At 38.6% G+C, this 19685-nt stretch overlaps 1 protein-coding gene across 1 annotated transcript; it reads left to right on the top strand.

The window, feature by feature from the left end:
* Positions 1 to 325: 325 nt before the first annotated feature.
* On the top strand, positions 326 to 19237 carry ALX1 (ALX homeobox 1). Its single transcript, XM_009945272.2, has 4 exons — positions 326 to 557; positions 2895 to 3199; positions 6796 to 6924; positions 18917 to 19237. Exons 1-4 carry the CDS (start codon positions 326 to 328, stop codon positions 19235 to 19237), a joined length of 987 nt encoding a protein of 328 aa, XP_009943574.1.
* Positions 19238 to 19685: the final 448 nt, after the last annotated feature.

Raw genomic sequence — 19685 nt, 5'->3', positions numbered from 1 at the left:
AACTCCCTCCTGTGTTTGGATTAGGTCTTGGGGGACCTGGGGTGGAGTTACACTGCTTGCCTATTTTCATATTCATTAGAAATGGGAGGTTGCATACGGAGCCCTGCTGCGCTTCAAGATATAAAAGCAACTTCGGGTTCCCCCTTTCAAGACAAGAGAAATCAAAGGCTCAGAGACAAAACAGCTCCCTGAGCTCTGAACGTCTTTCCCTCCCTCCTTCCCTCCCTCCCTCCTTCCATCCCTCCCCTCCACTCGCCCACCCTCCCTCCTTCCCCAGCTCACAGTCCAGGCTCTGTCTAGGGAAGAGGCTCTCCAGCAGCCTTAGATGATTATGGATTTTCTGAGCGAGAAGTTTGCCCTGAAGAGCCAGCCGAGCAAGAACAGTGACTTTTACATGGGAGCAGGAGGTACTCTGGAGCACGTTATGGAAACTTTGGACAATGAGTCCTTTTATAGCAAAACGTCAGGCAGCAAATGCGTGCAGGCCTTCAACCCGCTGCAAAGGGCTGAGCATCATGTGAGGCTGGAGAGGACATCACCCTGCCAGGACAACAACGGTGAGTCGCCAGCCCAGGGTTATTCTCGCTCCTGCAAGCAAAGCAGGAGAGCAAAGCTGCCCTCCCTGGAGACGTACGGGAGAGGCCAGAGCTTCTCCTGCCCGGGGCTTCTCCTGCCCGGAGGGACCAAACGCAGCCGCGCAGCCCTTGGGTACTGCTATGCGAGGGGCTGTCAGGTAACAGTACATAAATATAATAACAAATAAAAGATTGATGATGATGAAGATGGTAATAATAATGATAATATTAACACCAGGAGGAGGCGACCGCCTACTTGGAAGCGCTCTTTCCCTCGCCGTGCCGCCCCTCCGGCTGCCGCCCTGCCCGTCGCCCCCGGGCCGGCTCCCCCGCCTTGCCCCGGCCGCCACCACCGGGAAGCGCAGCCCGCCCGGCCCCCGGGACCCCCGGCCCAGGGCTCCGTCGGGCCGGCCGGGCCGGCAGCGGCAGGGGAAGGGCCGCGGCGCACCCACGGTGTCGGCGGGGTCCGGCGGGCGCGGGGGGGCACGGCTCCGACCCCGGCCGCCCCCCGGCTCCGGCCGCCCCCCGCGTCGCCGAGGCTCGGGACGGGCGTTTTCACCCGGCGAACCCCCCGCAAAAGGCAGCGCCGGGCTCTCGGCGGGCGCGGTGCCCGCGCAGGGTGGGGGCGGCCGGTCGCTGGGTCGGGTCCGGCTCGTCCAGACCGCGCTCTGCGAAGACACTGCGTCTTGGGGTTTTTTGTTTGGGGTGGGTTTTTTTTCTTCTTCTTCTTCTTTTTTTTTGTTTTGTTTTTGGTTTTGTTTTTGGTTTTGGTTTTGGTTTTGGTTTTGGTTTTGGTTTTGTTTTTGTTTTTTTCCCCGCTGTGGTGCTGAACAATGCGCGGTAGCGATTTCTCCGTACTGACCGAAAACGACTTCGGTAATTCAAACAACAAAGTTAAATATTTTTAGCTGGCTGATCGGCAAGGAGAATGTGGAATTTTCGAGGCATTTAATATTTTCCCCATTATTCCAACGTCGTGTAAATCATATATAGAAAAATAAAATAACTTAAAAACCCTTTTCCTAGCAGAATCGGAAAATACAGTGAAGATCAGCCGCAATCACGAGGCTAACAGTATTTTACTTTTTTTTTTTTTTTTTTTTTTTTACTTCATATGGCTATTGGAGTATTTTTTTGGGGAACATCCTTTTTGTAGGAATCACTTTGTAAGAAATAATGTCAGAATTCCGCAAGTGCAACTGAAAAAAATCTTACAGAAAATTAATTTACACATTTAAGTTTTTCTTAATTAGCTCATTTAATGTGTGCCTTGGGGCCTTTGGGCAATTCCTATATATGAACGTATCGATGGTACGTATCTCCAAACTGTTTGGTTAAAAATAGCCCGGGCTGAAAGAAAATAAATTACTGAGAACGCGAGAAAATCCCAAAGCAAGCTTCTTATTACGTTACATGCCATCTTTGTACTTTCCAATTATAACAGAGTTTTAAACTTTTTTCTCCTGTTTCTGAGCAAAATAATAACTTAAAGAAAGCCTTTTCGAATCCTGTGACATATGCCATGACTTTTTCAGTGATATGAGATATGTGAAAATATTAAAAAAAATTAGGAAACCTTTTCATTTCTTATTAAGAAGCTACAGAGGAATATTTCTTATCTCTACCGCTGAGATTTTACCTAAAGACAAACAGTTCTTGCAATCCTTGTGCAAAGTATATGAAACGATCTCTTTTAATAAGTTAACATTTTGCAGAAACTCTCTGTATTTTGTAACCATAACAAACTTAATTGGAAACAATTCCACTTTACAGATCCACAAGAAGGTACATGGAATCTGTCGAGTTTAGAAAGTGAAGTTAATTTTCTGTTTTATTTGCTTCTTCAGTTGTCAGTTTGCAGCTATTTAGTTTGCTTCACCGTTATGTAATACTTCCACAGAAACAGTTTTTTACATCTGCTTCCAAGTTTAAAGGCAAGTTTGTCAACAGCTTCATGCCACTTATAGGAAAATCTGTTCTGGGCTGATTCCTTATCTGTGCAACTCCGGTTGAAGCTGGTTTCATGGATTATTAACTACTTTAGTGACAGAGTAAAAATACTCAGGTACTCTCATGCAGTCTCCTTACACTGCAAGATTTTAGATTACATTTTTCAGACACAGTACTCAGTTAAAATTCGATATGATTTCGTACTTTTACTCTGTCTGTGGTTACTATTACAGATTCCTCTTCCGCGACCTCTTACAGAAATACACAGCCACATAGCATCTGGTTCCTTGTGAAACTGTTTTATACGAACCCTTGAATCTAAAGCCTCCTCCTTTAACCAGTTGTTTCCCTCCCCTACCTTCTGTACAGTGAACTATGGGATTACTAAAGTGGAAGGACAGCCTCTTCACACAGAGCTGAGCAGGCCCATGGACAATTGCAACAATCTCAGGATGTCTCCAGTGAAAGGGATGCAGGAGAAGGGGGAACTGGATGAACTTGGTGATAAGTGTGACAGCAATGTCTCCAGCAGCAAGAAGAGGAGACACAGAACAACCTTCACCAGTTTGCAGCTGGAGGAACTGGAGAAAGTATTCCAGAAAACTCACTATCCTGATGTCTATGTAAGAGAACAGCTAGCTCTGAGAACAGAGCTCACTGAGGCCAGAGTCCAGGTAGGAACCAAACTTCAGCGTTTCCATGACAAGTTGTGCATTGTAGGAACTGGTAAATGACACTCTTGGGGATTGTACAAAAGCCTGTAAAGCTAAAATAAATAGCTCATTTTGTTTTATTTCTTTATGGATATGAGCTGTTACACTGCAGTACTGAAATAACTTGTTATTTTTTCAAATAGCTCACATTGCTGTTTTAGAAACTTGTTTAAAGGATGGGAAACAAGATCAATAGTAAAGCAGTCTTGATCTCTGGTAGTCCTGTTTTACTGTCAGAATTCCAGGCAGTGAGTACATAAAGCATTACGTTTAAAGATCCCATTAAAGAGAAGGGTGGCATGTAGTTCAGACTGATGGTGATGCAGAACTCGGGCGGAGAGGGTTCGTGTGTGTTACAGCATGAAAAGTACAGTCAAAAAGTAACAAAATTCCTTGTTTCTATCCAAAGAGTATACAGTGAAACATGCATAGATATATATGTATATACACATACATGTTTGGGTGTTTGTGACTGTGTAGAGCAAGGATGTAATCCTTTCATTTCTGTTGTATGGAAAGAGCTTAAAAATCACGTAACTGGGAAGTACATTTGCTGGTTTTTAGACTTGTGTAGCTGATGGATAACGTTATTTTAATTTTTTGAATGAAACATACTGTTGTCCACTTAATGCAGTATTTGAGTATCTGAACTGTCTACGAAGTTGATTCATTCAGTATGTGCTCATACTGTAATCGCAACATTATTTATGGGTTTGGATCTGTAATGGTGAGAGAAGAAGCTAAATATCCAGGAAATGCAGCCCTGCACCCGTTCAGACATCTTCCATTTGAAAAGGGTGCGAGCTGCATTTCGTGAGTTTATCCTATTTTTAGAGATCCTCCCCGTTGTGTTAATACTCACGATTCCGATTTAGGCAATAGAAGTCTTGTCGATTCTTACAGACTGGGATGAATTTTTTTAATTTAGTGACTTGAATATGATAACAACTTCACGACTTGTAATTAAACACATACTCACACATGCATATAAAGAAATAGACGTCAGTGCACATGCATACAACTGAAGTGAAACCAGGATCACTTTCAGAAACAAACTCAGCTAATTAATTTTATAAAAAACTGTTCTTTTCATGTCTGTTCAACCAGACAGCATATTCACTGTTGTCATCAGAAAATAGTGTGCAAAATCTTGTGTCAGTTACATCAATATGATACTAGTGATGCCGATGGAATTTAACTCAGTGGCTTTTAACTCTTCAGGCTCCGTACAATACCATGCTTTCCACATTTGGTACGGTTTTCCAAGCACAACTTCCTTTTGTTAGGGTTTAGTCTTGACTTAAAAAACAAGCTTGCATAATGCTAAAACATTCTGGAATAAGGAGAACTACTGCAAGAATAAATTGATATTCAGAACACAGAGGGGAGAATTGGGCTAAAATGTGTCAACTGACATTTTAATCACCTTTTTTCTAGGTTTAGAAGCTTCATATGGTAAAAGGATTATAATGTGAAAACGTATGTGTCTTCACCGGACTTTCACAGAATATCTATTTCTATTTTATTTAAACATGTTCTCCCTTTTCTTAAAAGATAACCAATCTTTGCATTTCTCATATGCTAAATATGAAAGGAAATGGTCACCATTTTTATCCAGAGTAGCAACAGTATTCCATCACAAGATTAAACAATTTAAAAGGCCTTACATCATTAAAGGCAAGCATCTGGCAATTCAAGGATAACAAGCAGCAGATTTCTACATTGCTTTGTGGAGGCAAATGGTTACTTTATCTCTGCCAAGAGTCAGTTTCTAGTAAAGTGATGTAAACAGAAACATTTTGGGGGATTGTCAAAGGAAAAAATGTGTGCTTTTTTTCTCATTTCATTACTATAAATTCAAGCAAATTGTTTGATTTAGTTTAGCAGGGTGATCAGCTGGATACCTTACCCACATTTCCCTTCACTGCCATTTCATCAAGATCCAATTTAATATTTGTCCTGCATACATGCAGAGAGCGCCAACCTGAACCTAATTTATCTAAGTTGTTCTCTTTCCTGCTGCATGTCAGTGAAGTAATTGGCACCCATTTTAAGGAGATTGTCAAGGTCTTTTTTCAATGAAAGAGCCTCATTACTAAATTCCCTTAGCATGTTCTTGATGCCTCCTGTGGAGACAGGAGAATTTTTTTTCCTTTTATTTTCTTTTTGCTGAGCCTCAGGCATCACAAATAATACAAATTTACCAACAAGGTCCTTAACAATATATACTCAGCAGTTACATGCATGGGCCTTGCTTTGATTGCCGAGTACATTTTAAAAGACTGCACATACTAAATTTACAACAAGTCCTTGGGAATTAAAATGATCAAAATTATGCCCTGGTTGCTTAAGCAGCATCAAAGGACAGTTGAATTTTCCAAAGATCAAGGCAAAACCTGAATTATGAAACAAACAGTGCTATTTTAAACATCCCACCACCAGGGATCAGAAAATATCCCTCAAAATGGGATTCACTGGCAGTGTCTATATAAAGAAAAAAAATCTATTCCTTTATGTATCTATCTAAATGGATTCATGATCCATTTAGCAGGAAGACTAACCAGTAGCATTGTTTCTATTAAAAAAAAAAAAAGGTTCTGTTAGTACTGTGACTTCTTCAAAAAGAGTCAAAATTAGTTTGCTCATAGCTGAGCAATAAAGACTTCATTGGTTAATATTATTGCTATACAGTTGCTTTTCTTAGGAATCCCTTTAATTTGTCAGGATAAGTCTCAGCCTGTCCAAACAAAACTGTCTGAAAGAAAAAAATTTTTGTGAAGACCACAGGACAATGAAAGATATCAGTAACAGCAAGAAACATGCTTTAATAGGTTTTGAGATAACACTCAAAACATTACGGAATTGCCCAAAGGTTATTTAAGCATAAAGAAAATAGCTTTTAGTTGACAAGAAGGCATAGTTTCAGGTCTAAATTCTTTTTCATAGTCTAAATGCAAAGTGCCATTCTTTAGTTTTCCATTGTCAGAGGTCACAATAGTTTTAAACCTGTCTGTGGTCTCATTATTTCTTATTATCTTCCTGCCCTGTTAGCTTTTCTTAGAGAAACTTTTTCTGCAATGCAGACTACTGTCCTGGTGCCAGCTTTTCACACCTTTTCACTGCTGCACTTGATAAGGATTATGTCTACCTCTAGGAGGCAGACCATAGGTAGTCATTTCAAGTCAGCGGGCATGTGAAATTAAGAGAAAGTTTCTTTACAATTGACTTGCTGCTACTTGATGATTTTCCTCTACAGAACCAAACAGTGTCAAAATTAGCACTGCCTGACAGACTGATATTTCCTCTTCCTTTTTTTTTTTTGATACACTAGAAAGTCAATAACATATACTTTTAAAATAGCCAGAAATAACTTAAGCAGGCCTGACAATGAGAAGGTTGAAATTGCAATAAATTAATTCTCAGACAGAGAACTTCCTTTTCTTAGAGAAAAAGAAATTTTCAAAGCTACTGTCCAAAATCTCTTGGCTTTTTCCTAAAGCTCTTTGCGCAGCATGTAATTGAGTTTACCTTGATGATTATTTCCTCATATACTACAGGTTTGGTTCCAGAATCGAAGAGCAAAATGGAGGAAAAGGGAACGCTATGGTCAGATCCAGCAAGCTAAGAGCCATTTTGCTGCCACCTATGATATATCTGTTCTTCCAAGGACCGACAGCTACCCCCAGGTATGATAAAGACCAAGTAGTACTTTGGTTCTACAATTACCTTCTCTTCCATCCTTAGGCACACACATGCACAGAAGATGCATGAAGACTTTCCTATGTTTAGATTTCCGTGTTCTTTAGACACGTCGTCAGGACCTGCCACTGTGAACAACAGTTCTGACATCCATTATGAATAATTAACTTTTAAAATACAAGTATTTTTTAAGCAACCATCTTAGGAGTTACAGAGCTTTGCATTGCATAAGTTATGTACTGAGAATGGCTGGCACTATGGTTGTGCAGTGAAGTGTTTTCTGCGTATAAATTTATGTGGGGATTTGAATCACCTCTAGGTCCATACACAAATTCCAGATGATGTCTAGACCCACCGAGATTGACAGGGATGATGTAATTTTATACAGTAAGATCAGAATTATATTTATATTAACGGGCACAACTGTCTTAACAACTCTGGTCTTGTATACTTTGGTAAGATGAGGCATAAACTATGTGATCTCTAGGCAACTTCCCTGCGATGAATCAAACATGCACAATTTCTTTACGGATCTCAATCAACCATTGAATACAACAACTTTTCTACTAGTATGAAACCTTATTATGGCCACATACAATCAGAATTCAATGCCTACAGATGGAGAGTGAGGCAGGAGCTCTCTCGGACAGTAGCAGTTTTTGTTTATTTTTTCTTTTTCAGTTTTCCTTTAGTATATAGTCAGGTATTACTGTGTAATAAGATCAGAATCTTCTGCTTCTGTTCTCCAGTCCTCTGGTTTACTGCCTTGCCTCACTCTCTGCTGTTGTTTTGCTCCTTGCTTGTTTTAGCACATCGAATACTTTTACTCTGAAGCCATTGTTTTTCACTCCTCTAGCTTCCCATTGCTTTTACCACAGAATTAAAAAAAAAAAGCACTCTACAAAGCAAAATTCCTGTATGAGCCCCTGTGGTAGAGTTCTTCACTGCTTATGTCCTGGTGCTTCTCTAGTTCATTAGGTAGCAGGGTCTTTGCCAGCCTCAGGAATATACTCCTGTTCTGTGTGAGCTTGCTTTGATAGTGCTCTACACTGGCTGAATGTGATTTGTTTTGAACCAGAGGCCCTGGGTCCATGTGTTGTCTATCCAGCTTAGCATGATTTAACTCTGAGGAGATTGCATGTTACTAGGTTTGGTGCCTGGGACAGAGCTGGTTTGTGTTCCAGCAGCTCAGAACATGGGCACAACCATTTCAAATCTGGTGGCATTTATCTGTTTGCCTGGTTTTATTTTTTAGAGTAGTAGTGCATTAGCCCAAATCACTGCAGAAACCACTGCATGATACACTCTGTGTTTAAGTAGGAGGACACAACATTTATTTGTGACCTACCTAGGTGTAGGTGTGCAAAAAGACCTTAAGCAGTCCTAGGCAGTTTCACAAAGATGTAGATACACAGTAATTCACAGATTTCACTCAAGGTGTTAAAGTATCTTTTGAAGGCCTTTCTGACTTATCTACAACATCACAATAGATGATACAAGGAATAATGCTTAAGGTTTGGGCTTTGTCTCCCTTACGCAGTGTGTTTCCAAGCTCATCGTGTAATTTTAGTAGGACTTCATCTACAAATTTTCCCAACTGACAGAATTTTTGTTAGCATAAGATAACGAAATAATGCAAGTCATTGGTAAGCGCTTAAAATGGTTGTTCTAAAATTAAAGTTTTTAAAAAAGAAACACTTTTGAATTATATTATAAATCCAATGAAATATCTGTTCTGTACTGTCAGATTGTTGAAAAGATGAGTGAAATCACTGAATTTCTATTTATGAATTTTTTAAAAAACATCTTTCCTAGGCTGATGACACAACTAAGTTTCAGCTTGGCAAAGCTTTCTATCATTAATTTATAACTTCTTAAAAGCAGGAAATTGAAATGGAAATGTTGGTACCATAATCTTAAATAAAGCATCTCAAAAATGGGTAGAAATATAAATTATATGCTCATTCAGAAAAGTAAATATGTAATACCTACCTACAACCACAGACTAACACACTGCAGGTAAATAGACAGGCACAAACAGATTGAATCTGGTCACCTGCACGAGAAAGTTGTGTTGTACTGTACTGTACTTCACGAAGAGGAACAAGGAGCTAGGTGAAGGTGTGAGTCCACTTTACATTGGCTATTTCAACTCAGTGCTTGCACACATAGTTTGGCTGCATGATAAAAACAAGGTACCTTAATGAAGGAAGAAGGTGGTTACTTTGCTGTGTACTGGAATATGAATACGAATCCAGGGAATTATCACAGAACAGTCAATTCTGTGTCTTGATGACCTGGTGGTAATTCTTCATAGTTTCACATTCTTAAATCCTCACCTTCAGTAAAACCATGTGTATCATATATGTAACGTTTCCAGTGAGAATGCTTGAGACAATGAAAATCTGTATTAAAAACACACTGACCACTAATGTCGTCACATTCAAATCTTTTGAACTAGATGTCCATTTATAAGTGCCTCACTTATGGAAAATGAATATACAGCACATAACTTACTATAAACTCATTAATCTATCCTACAGTTAAATCAGAAACAGCTATTTAAAATTGTAACCTGCATGTTTGGTTTTAGTGTTATAGATTGGTTCCCCAGAGCAATTCCATTATTTCAGCACAGTTAATGCAAGAAAGGAAATGACACGTCCTTTTTTTTAACTTTTTTATTTTTCCTTTTTTTTCTTCCTTTTTTTTCTGTGTACAGGCACTCTTGTTGTGACGTTGACATCACTAAGTATTAGACAGGTTTTGCTACACTTTTGAGTAGCTAGTTTTTCTTGGGGATTGTGGAGCACAGATCACTAGAGCTTGTTTATGAAGCTTTTATTAACACAGGGGAAAACAGACTCGCTGTTGCTGGCAAAAAATATAGAATGATGATGAAAAAGGATAAAATCAAGCTGAGATATTTACTGCTGTGTGTCAGAAGAAACAGGAAAAAATGTGAATTTCTGGTGTGAATTATATGAATTTGCAGCTTGACGATTTCTGTTTTGAGCCCCACCGCGGATGTTCCCAAACCAGACATCCCACTTGCATTCCAGCAGAAACATCGGTCTCTTGCAGTCAATAGAGGGTGTGGAGAACCCTGCGTAGTCTCTTCACTAATTATCTTCATCAAGTACAAATTAAGAACATGATGCTGCTATATCTCACACAACAATATAAACCTGAAAGGTTTTCCTGTGAAGAAAAGACCTTTTAACGTCTTCCAGATAGAAGGCTGGCTCTGAATAAAAGTGTGGTAGAGGTTGGAAGGGACCTCTGGAGGTGGTCTGATCCAACCTCCATTTCTATAATACAGTCTAATTCTGCTATTAAATTACACCAATTTATCTTCAAAATAGTAATAAACAATCTAGTTTTTTTTTTCTTCTAGACTGTAATTTTTTTGCTTTGTTGATTCAGTTTAACCTTAATTATTTTTACAGTATGTTTGACTTTAGGTGTGCAAAATAGTTGCTCAGCTGTCCACCAAGAAATTAAGCATCACCTAAACTGTCCAAATTCTGCACACATAGATCTTTTATTAATTATGTTGGCAACACCTGGGTTGCAGAAGAGAACAGTTAGTACAATATTCCAGGATAATCATCTGTTGTTCACATGTTATTTCTAGGCTTTAACTTTAAAAATACCACAGAGTTGTTAAGTTTTCACTCAGATGAAATATTTAACTTTTGCTAACATTATGCTGAAAATCAGGTTTTTTTTTCTAGGAAAATATTATATACAGTACTTATCATTCATTTTAGTAAAAGGTTTCAGTTTCACTAGTTTCATTATGTAAGCTTCAAGTTTCTTTTGGAGATGGAACACAATGTGGTCTAAGTAATCTCCAGAGCACTCAGAAAACAATTCACTGGTTAAAACTCTTATCCCAGACCACTTGGAGCCTCATTAGCCAGCAATATTCTGCTGATGATATGAAAGCTAAGAGGAAGCATCCTAACATGAGTGAGGAAAAGAGTGTAGAATCACTTCATGGAGACCTTTACTTCAACTCATCTCAGTAAATGTTAGTGAATAAGCAGTACTTCATTCGGTCACTTAAATACAGTCCTATTTCAGATGTCTTGAGATACCTGAGGTACTGTTACAAAGCAGAAGAACAGGACTTATAACAATCATGCATCCTTCAGAGGAGGCAGCAGGTGGTCACACAGATATTAGACACTTGTTTTTAGGAATCTTCATCAAAGGGATTCTTATAACCGGAGATGGGTTCGCTTTAAAGTTGGTGAAAATCTGGTCAAGTAAATTTTTTCTTCCTAAAGTATACGGTATAAAGTAGGTAAGATGATCTGTAAAAGTGTATTTTTATCTCTGCTGCCTGGTTGAGCTGCAGACATCTACAGTTATCTTACGTCTATATATTATGTGTTGGGAGAGGAACAATAAAAAGGTTTTTTTTAGCCTTGCTCTTCTCTTACCTTACTGGTCTTTACTTGACCATTTTTGCTGTCTTATGCCTAGTGAGAAGGCTAATGTGACAAAGAATACCTGAACTTGTCAAATTTAATGTTTACATCAGAGAATTAGCAAGGGACCAAAAGCCTCGAGACAAGCTTTCGTTTTTATCCCCTCCTCATTTATACACACAGAGTGAACTTGATCAAAAGCCTACACGATTATCACACAGACCTCTAGCTTTCCATCTATGAGTGAAATTTATAAAGATGTCGTCTTTCTAAATGTAAGTGCATCAGTATGTAAATAAACACTACATTGTATCCTTGAAAAGTAGATATCAGGGGCAACATTTTCCCCCCACCTAGTCTCTTTCCATACTTTGCATCTTTTCTTCCTGTTTGTTCTTTTAGTTCATTTGTTGCCATTGTTCTTCCAAGTTCTTTTGAAAGGGTTTATTCGGTAACGTCATTATATTTTCCCTCTTAATATCACAGGTGAAATGTACTGTTTGCTTCTCTTACTTACTTGAAAATGCAGGCAAGAGTTTGATAGGACTGAGATTAATTTTTTTTTTTTTTTTTTGTGGAAAAACCCAGCCTAGTGCAGGTGGGAAATTCGAGGAGACAGAAACATTTCAAAGGTACGGGAACTGAAGTGATGCAAAAGGTGTAGAAAGAAAGAAGAATGTTGATATCTCAAAAACAGAAGAAGGAAGAGGCTGACATTTACATTCCATCCACCAGACTGATAAATCAAATTAAATATGTTAAACAGCATGGCATCACACGATTTGTTTTGGCAATCAAAGAGTGTGGAAGTGATATCAGTATATATGTGTTATGTACTAAGTCCTTGGATCATCATTACAGTTCTGCTCTAGCCCTAGTACGTATGGGTAATTCTCGTTAGCAATAATCAGTTACATGCTCCAATTAAATATTTCATATGGCATATATTAGACACCATATGTTATATGACTTAAAAATTCTTTTAAGTGTAGTAGACATATAAATGACAGTTAATCACAGTAGTTCATTAAGGCTATGGGTGCACTGATTAAGTAGGAGTAGATGTGGTAGACATATCTGAGCTAGCTTCAAAGAAGTTTTGTCATATACTCATGCTGTCTAGCTGTGACAGCATGGAGCTCAGGCTGGACCACCACCTGGATGGTATGTTGCTTGCTGCATATGTGCTGACTGTTGCACTGCTGTGGCTGATCTTCCAACAAGAGTAGCACTTCTAATCTTTTTGGGTGGTGTCTGCTCCACACAAAGTAGTGTGTGCAATGAGCTTTTATTTTTCCTTGGTTCTAAACCATCACCGTATGTGGTCTTTCTCTCAGTCTCAACATTTGGTTTGTTGCGTAATTTTTTTTTGTGAAACATGTATTTCTTTAAGTCTGTGAGTGGCTTTATCTGGGACTTAATTATAAGGCAAACCCATTTTTTATGAGATGATAGAAATTTATTTTTAATAGTATTATTTGAAGTATGAAGTTTTGTCTTTAACTGTATCATAGATGGGAAATATGCTTAATTCTTATCGTTACTGGCCCTGAGATTGCAAGAAGGAGAAGTTACAGGTCATCTACAAAACATCCCATACAGGAACGAAAGCTTGATGACTTTTTGAATCCTGCATAATTTTGCACCTTAGCAAACTTGTTAAGCATGGAGTCAAATGAAGAGATTTATATTTTGTGCACCATACATAAGACCTGAATGTGGACTGAATGGGTCTATCACACATTTTAGAGCTGTAGCATTAAGCCTTTCACTACCAAGGGCCAACTTGCATTTTATGGACAGATCTGAAAATGGTGTGCTGCAGCTCTCGCATATGTACCTGAACCCAACAGAGTACAGATGACCTTCACATGTTCATTAGGTCCAATGGCTCCTATAAAATAACCACAGATTACACCAAGAAATATTCTGTTCAGATATAGAGGAAAAAATACAATGAAAGTGGTAAAGCCTTGAAATAAGTTGCTCATAGAAGTTGTTGAGTCTCTGGAGCTGGAGCTACTCAAAGCTTGACTGGATAGGGCTTGAGTAAACTGATCTAAATGCAAAATTAGCTGTGAGCAAGGCTGTGGAATAACAATCCCAGAGGTCCTTTTCTGTTTAAATTCTGAGAATCTATAAATGTGCAAACTCATGAAGTACAGGCAAATGTAAGGGTGTTCTTAAGAGGCTGCCAGAAGAAAATACTGTGGCAAGTGACAGACCAAATTAGTTGTGCTGATGCACTAGCAACAGCCTACAGAACACGAACTATAAACCAGCAGCTTTGGGCAGTTTAACATCTGTTGCATTTAATCTGCCTAAAGTAGCTTCTTGTGCAAGCACAGTTTTCATGTTTTCTGACAGTGCAAGGATTGCTACTTCTCAAAAAGAGAGAAGTAACAAAAATTTAGCAAATCAGTCTGTTTGATGATCGCATAGTTTCTATAATTAGATAAATTCTTAACTGTCCTTTAGTGCCACTGTTGTCTCCCTTGCAATGCCCAGGGACATCTTGAAAACTGAGTCAATATGTAGTTTCTAATTACTTGCTAGAGTAGTGATAATAAATAAAACATAACATAACATGTATTATGTAATATAATAATAACAACTACAATAATAACTTATTACTTCATATCTAGAGATCTTAAAAGAGATTAACATTTTGTTTCTCATGTGAAGCACTAAACCACACTTCAACTCAAGTAGAAGCTGAGAGTGCGGATATGCAAGTTTGCTGGAAACAGACTCTAGTCTGGACAGGCAGGTGGCTCACACAGCACAAGACAAGACATTCAGTGATGGGAAAACCAAAATTGGGTATGTGATAGCACAACTCAGAAAATTTGAAGATTTGAGTTTACGTGATTTCTCCAGGTGCTGTGCAAGTAGGCTGAAGCTCCAGGAGCTTGACATTTTAACAGAAAAAAAGCAATAACATCAAGTGTGATGACCAATTACCTCAGCTAATTTTCCTCTGCAGTGTCAAGCAGAAGGTCATATGCTTAGGAAATGATATCATAACCATGTTAAAAACCATAACTCTCCAGTTATGTTCTTGTCACAGCTATGAAATCCTACTTTTTTTTTTCTTCTATCAGGAAAGGTGTGTGTGTGTGTGTGTGTGTATAAAACATACAGTAGGTAAATATGTTGAAGGGCTCTGGTAATTTCATGGTAACCACAAGAGCAAAGCTCAAGCTGTTTGTGATGTTAACAGAAACCAGAGATGTGCTGTATGTGTAGCCTCATTCACAGTCTCTGAATTGGCTTTTATATAGTTCATGGATCACACAAGAGTTTAAGAGGAAAAATATTTTCTTTAAATTCACGTACATAATGTCCCTTTTCCTTCCAACATACCAGAAGAAAGTCTGATAATTTTGACTTATTGTAAAATTTTACTGTATTTATTTTTAATATAGAAATACCTTCTGCACCTAAATTTCACTATGAGATATTTATGTTGTAAATCATTGCAAACAAATGAATACCTAATATCAAAAGTGAAGTGACTCAACCAACTAAAATGAACAGAAAATTGATATGACTGAAACTTTCTTTTGAAAGACATAACTGTCTCATGAGAGAAGATGTAAAGCTTTCTCAGCATCTTGTGGCATTTCTGAAGTTAAGTTTCTGAATTTGGATTCCTTCCTCCAAGAAAGAAACCCAGGGCACCTCTTTGACATCTTTGGGAATGAATAGCTTGTTCACATATTTCTTTAAGAAGACGCTGATGTATTTTAGGATTTGCAGCTGAAGTTTGCTCTCATTTACACCTGTGCAATCTCACTGAAGCTAAATTGAAAGAGAGTTGTCTGGGATAAAAATATCAGGAAAATTGGTGGTACTAAACTTAGTTTACTGCAAATCAAACTACTAGAAATATGGAAGGAAAGAGTGATTTTGTGATACCTCCAGACCACATAGGTTATTGGGCACTTTCAAACTGAGCCTCTGAACCTTTTGAAGTCTTCCCATCATGACTGTATTAAAGGCAAACTCATGCATGTTCCTATTTAAACTTTTTTTTTTTTTTTTTTTTTTTTTTTTAAATTCTTCCCATAATTATATCTGTGCAGCCTGGGTGACTGCAGCATTTGGCACAGCATTTCTTAGAAAGACATCTTAGTAAGTCAGATAAATGAGACTCTGTCGTGTGTGAGTTAGCTTTGGGAACGACGAGCTCCTTCAGAATTAGCTCCTGTATTAGAAGCTGCATAGATGAACTAATGTCTCCCTGGCCAAATTCATCCTGTTGTGAAGGTTCTGAGACTAACCATTTGGCCTGGAAATAGCATCAAAAAGAATGGGGGTTTTGTGTGCCTGTGTTTGAAATACATATTTTTTCATCTTTTTTTCTGGATTCTTTTAGAGCTTTATCAGCTCCCTGTTTCAATTCAGTAATGACTTGTACCAGCAAAACAAGCTGAAGTGGAACACCGTGGAGATAGGAATGAGTGACTTATTTTGTAGGAAGAAAGGGAAAGAAAACCCCAACAGTTGCTTAAATTGTCACTGCTGCTGCAAGAAATGTATATGTAACCACGAAATACAACAAAGTACATTTAAAACTTGTTAGTGTTCCTGAACACAAAAAGAGACAAACATTTTTGTGTGGATGACTGGGTTTCTGGTTTTCCTAGTCCATGACTGAGACACAATGTGTGCAGCTTGGGCTTTCAAGCAAAGTGGAGATATTCTCCAGAACTTATAAGTTTTCAGCTGCTATCTTCTTTACTACTCTCCTCTGTACTCTAACCACATGCTATGTGGCTCCAAACTTCTTAAGTCTGAGAAGGTAATAAACCTTATGAGTCTTGGTGGATGACTTCCCAGTTGCTGTATGCTTAACCACCATACTTTCCACCTCTTTCAGGGTCCCTTGTTTCCTTCTTGTCATATTCTGTAAATCCCGACTAGGAACGGAGAAACCTTCCAGGCAATAGGACACTCAGGAATCCCTGAATCCTGAGCCATAGAGATGTACTGCTGTCTTTGGGAATGTTCTGTGTGGCTGTATGCAACAAATTTTTGTAAGGAAGACAATGGTTCAGATAGGTCCAGATAAGGTATGCCTTTTAACCCCCAGATAAACCACCTGCTCTCTGAAGATCAAAAAAAAGTTTGTCTGATTATAAGTCAAAACTGTGTCAGGTGGGTTAATTAAGGAGTAACAAGGAAGCTGAGGAATGTGTCAAGCTGCAGAGGGTCTCCCATAGCCTGATATTTGAGAGTCTTGTAAAAACTACTGAAGGGAAGAGAGAAGAATGGGAACTGGAAATTTGTGAAACTCTCACTAGAGTCTCTTTCCTCCTGTAGATCTCAGGAGGCCCACAGGAAGGAGGAAAAATGCTTGATATCCTTCCCCAGGCACATTATTCATTCCATTACCTCTCAGCAGACCACCTAGGATACAGGGGAGCAGATGCCTGAGGTGTCCCCAACTAGCTGTGTGTACGTGTGTGCATGGAAAGGCAAGCTGCTTTCATGTGAGCAGGTGTGGAAGTATCTATGCCTGTACGTATGCATGTCTGTGTGGACAAGGAGTCGGGCAGACCAAGAATTTTGGGAGATGTGTTGCTACTGTGACTTTTCCCCAGCCTTCTGCAGGAAAACAAAATGGAACATGTACTGGTTCTTTTTTGCGTCTGGAAATGCCAAGGAGCCCATGCTATTTTGTCAGCTCCTGACAACCCCTCCTAATACAACTGTTCAAGATATTAACTTTTAAAAGAAGACTCTATCTCATCCTTGCTATCTGTGCTAGATATCAGCTAGATGAGTTCAGTGAACTGTAATTTATCTCTTTAGCTTGCTGGTGGTTTGGTGGGTATGTGTTGTTGCAAAGTAATAGCACAACGAGAAAAAAAACACTCAACATTAGAAACATGTTTTCATTTTGTATTTGTGTATGTGTGTGTCTGTCATAATTCATTACTTCCCCTGACCTCAAATCCGCAGAAAAAAAGTCATTCAACTAGAGAGATAACCTAGATATCTTCAAGACAAAATCCTTTGTCTATGGATTTGGAATGTGAAGGAAAAATTAAGTTTGAAGTGGGAATTCACTTTGCAGTGTTAACTGAAGAGTAACTGCAATTACTTCAATGTATAGCATAGAACAAAGACATGTGGGCTCAGTCCCAGTGCATCAGAGCAATGATATACTGAACAGACAACAGATTTTTAGGATGAAGACAAATTTAGCAAAGTAAAACAAAAAGAGAAAGATGTAGTTACTGGATGAGAAGTTCTGTACTGTGAATAAGGGCTACAAATGTCTTGTATCATGATATTTGTACATTTTTTTAAAAAAAACAGCATTCGGGAAAGAGATATAAGTAAAAGTGGGGCAGAAATATAAAGCTGTATATTGTGTAACGGTGAGTGCAAGTGAGAAATGACTGAGGAAGTCAGTGTATGTTCAAAATTATATCCATATAGTAGTGATAGAGAGATACAAAGAGTAGAGAGTTTAAAAAGACAGAAGGACAGCTGCTGAGTGTGAAGTTTGATTAAAGCAAAGCGAATAGAAGAGGAATGAAAGAATGCACAGTTTGACATAATGACAGGAGCTGACACGTGCTGTGCCTTGAAAATCTTTCCATCTGTTCACTGAGTAACAAATAAGCGAAAAATACCTATCCATAAATAGCATCTATACACAGACGATAGGAGAAGGCCTGAGACTCAGAATGAAGCTTTAAGTGACTGCCAAGTATAGAAGGCATTACACATCAAAGCTTGAGTACGTGGTTGCTCCAGATCTTCAGCAGGCATTGCTAGTAACCACAAAGTTTGTCTCCTAGTCTGTCATGCAACGTTTTCCAGGGACGCACAGTGCAGCAAGTTAAGGCTGAGAGCTGAAACAGAAATGCCCTCAAGTATAGTTTCATATAAAACCATCATGAAAAGAATTTTTATCTTAAAACCAGCTTTGAAACAACTTCAGGAAATACTCTTGAATGCGTTGTCAACCATATCTTTATTTTATGGATTAATTTGTTTTAAAGTAATTATGAAAGGCTTCGCAATATTTAGTTTTTCAGATACTTGTTGGGCTTTGTCACCTGAGAAATCCTGGTTTGTTTTGTTTACCCTTTTACACTGTTTCCTACCATTACACTAAGAAAGAATTCTGATGAGGAGGAGCTTTTCTGCTGAAAACAGCTGCGTTATTGTATACTCTTTGGACACCTTTTCTTTGAAGTCAGTTGTGTGCTTCTGCTAATTTGATGGAGTGGCGGGGCTGATGGCATCCTGAGATTCAGTGGTAAAAACTAAGGGTAGAGCCACAGAGCAAATGGATGACAGAGTAAGGAATATGATTCAGCAGCCCTTGCTCTGAATAATCCAGTATTTTAACTCACGTAATTTCTTCCTGGTATTTTCTCATATGATTGCAGAGAACTAGTTAAGTACTTGTTGCTGGTTTTAGAGGAGTGTAAGTGTTACGTAAAGCAAACCAAGCATTGCAGAAAACAAAAGATGAACTATCTAAATTTAATCTTCTTCATTTTATGTGTTACAGATTCAGAACAATCTGTGGGCTGGGAATGCAGCTAGTGGTTCTGTGGTTACTTCCTGCATGCTGCCACGAGATACGTCCTCCTGTATGACACCTTATTCCCATTCACCCCGGACAGATTCTGGCTACACAGGCTTTTCAAACCACCAGAATCAGTTCAGCCACGTGCCCCTCAATAATTTTTTCACTGACTCTTTACTTTCTGGGGCGACTAATGGACATGCCTTTGAAACCAAGCCGGAGTTTGAAAGGAGGTCCTCCAGCATTGCAGTTCTACGGATGAAAGCCAAAGAGCATGCTGCCAATATTTCCTGGGCCATGTAATATAGCAGTACACTTTCTTAAATTTATTTTTTTTGTTTTAATAGCAAACTGAAAACATTTTTATTTGCCATATTTAAAGGACACAACAATAAGCTGCTGTATGTGGAATACTAGAAATCACGATATACACAATGTCTGCTTAAACAAATGCGATATAATATTTAACAATAAACCAAGAATAAACCAAATAGATTTACCATGCATCAAGCTCAACAAGCCCTCTTTGTTTTGGTTTTTATATAGAAATTTGTTTTGTTGTACCAGTTGATGAAATACGATTATAGGACCTGCAAAAAAGAATAAAACTATTAAGCAAACATGTCTACTCTATTGGTTTTTAGCAGTCCTGTATACAAATTTAATGCTTTGCAAATGAATACTTCTTAAGGAACGACTCTGCAAAGGAAAATAAATTTATTATACTAAAACCATGAAGTAAATCTCAAAG

The sequence above is a fragment of the Opisthocomus hoazin genome, chromosome 8, assembly GCF_030867145.1.
Source record: "Opisthocomus hoazin isolate bOpiHoa1 chromosome 8, bOpiHoa1.hap1, whole genome shotgun sequence".
Lineage (NCBI taxonomy): Eukaryota > Metazoa > Chordata > Aves > Opisthocomiformes > Opisthocomidae > Opisthocomus > Opisthocomus hoazin.
Note: the sequence above shows the minus strand (reverse complement) of the source record. Positions and strands in the feature narration are given on the sequence as shown.

What these genes read in the sequence shown, in the direction of transcription:
- ALX1 (XM_009945272.2), top strand. Translation starts at nt 326, where the DNA reads ATGATTATGGATTTTCTGAGCGAGAAGTTTGCCCTGAAGAGCCAGCCG. An exon ending in TCACTGAGGCCAGAGTCCAG is followed by an intron (nt 3,200 to 6,795) that starts GTAGGAACCAAA and finishes CATATACTACAG; the next exon opens with GTTTGGTTCCAGAATCGAAG. An exon ending in GGACCGACAGCTACCCCCAG is followed by an intron (nt 6,925 to 18,916) that starts GTATGATAAAGA and finishes TATGTGTTACAG; the next exon opens with ATTCAGAACAATCTGTGGGC.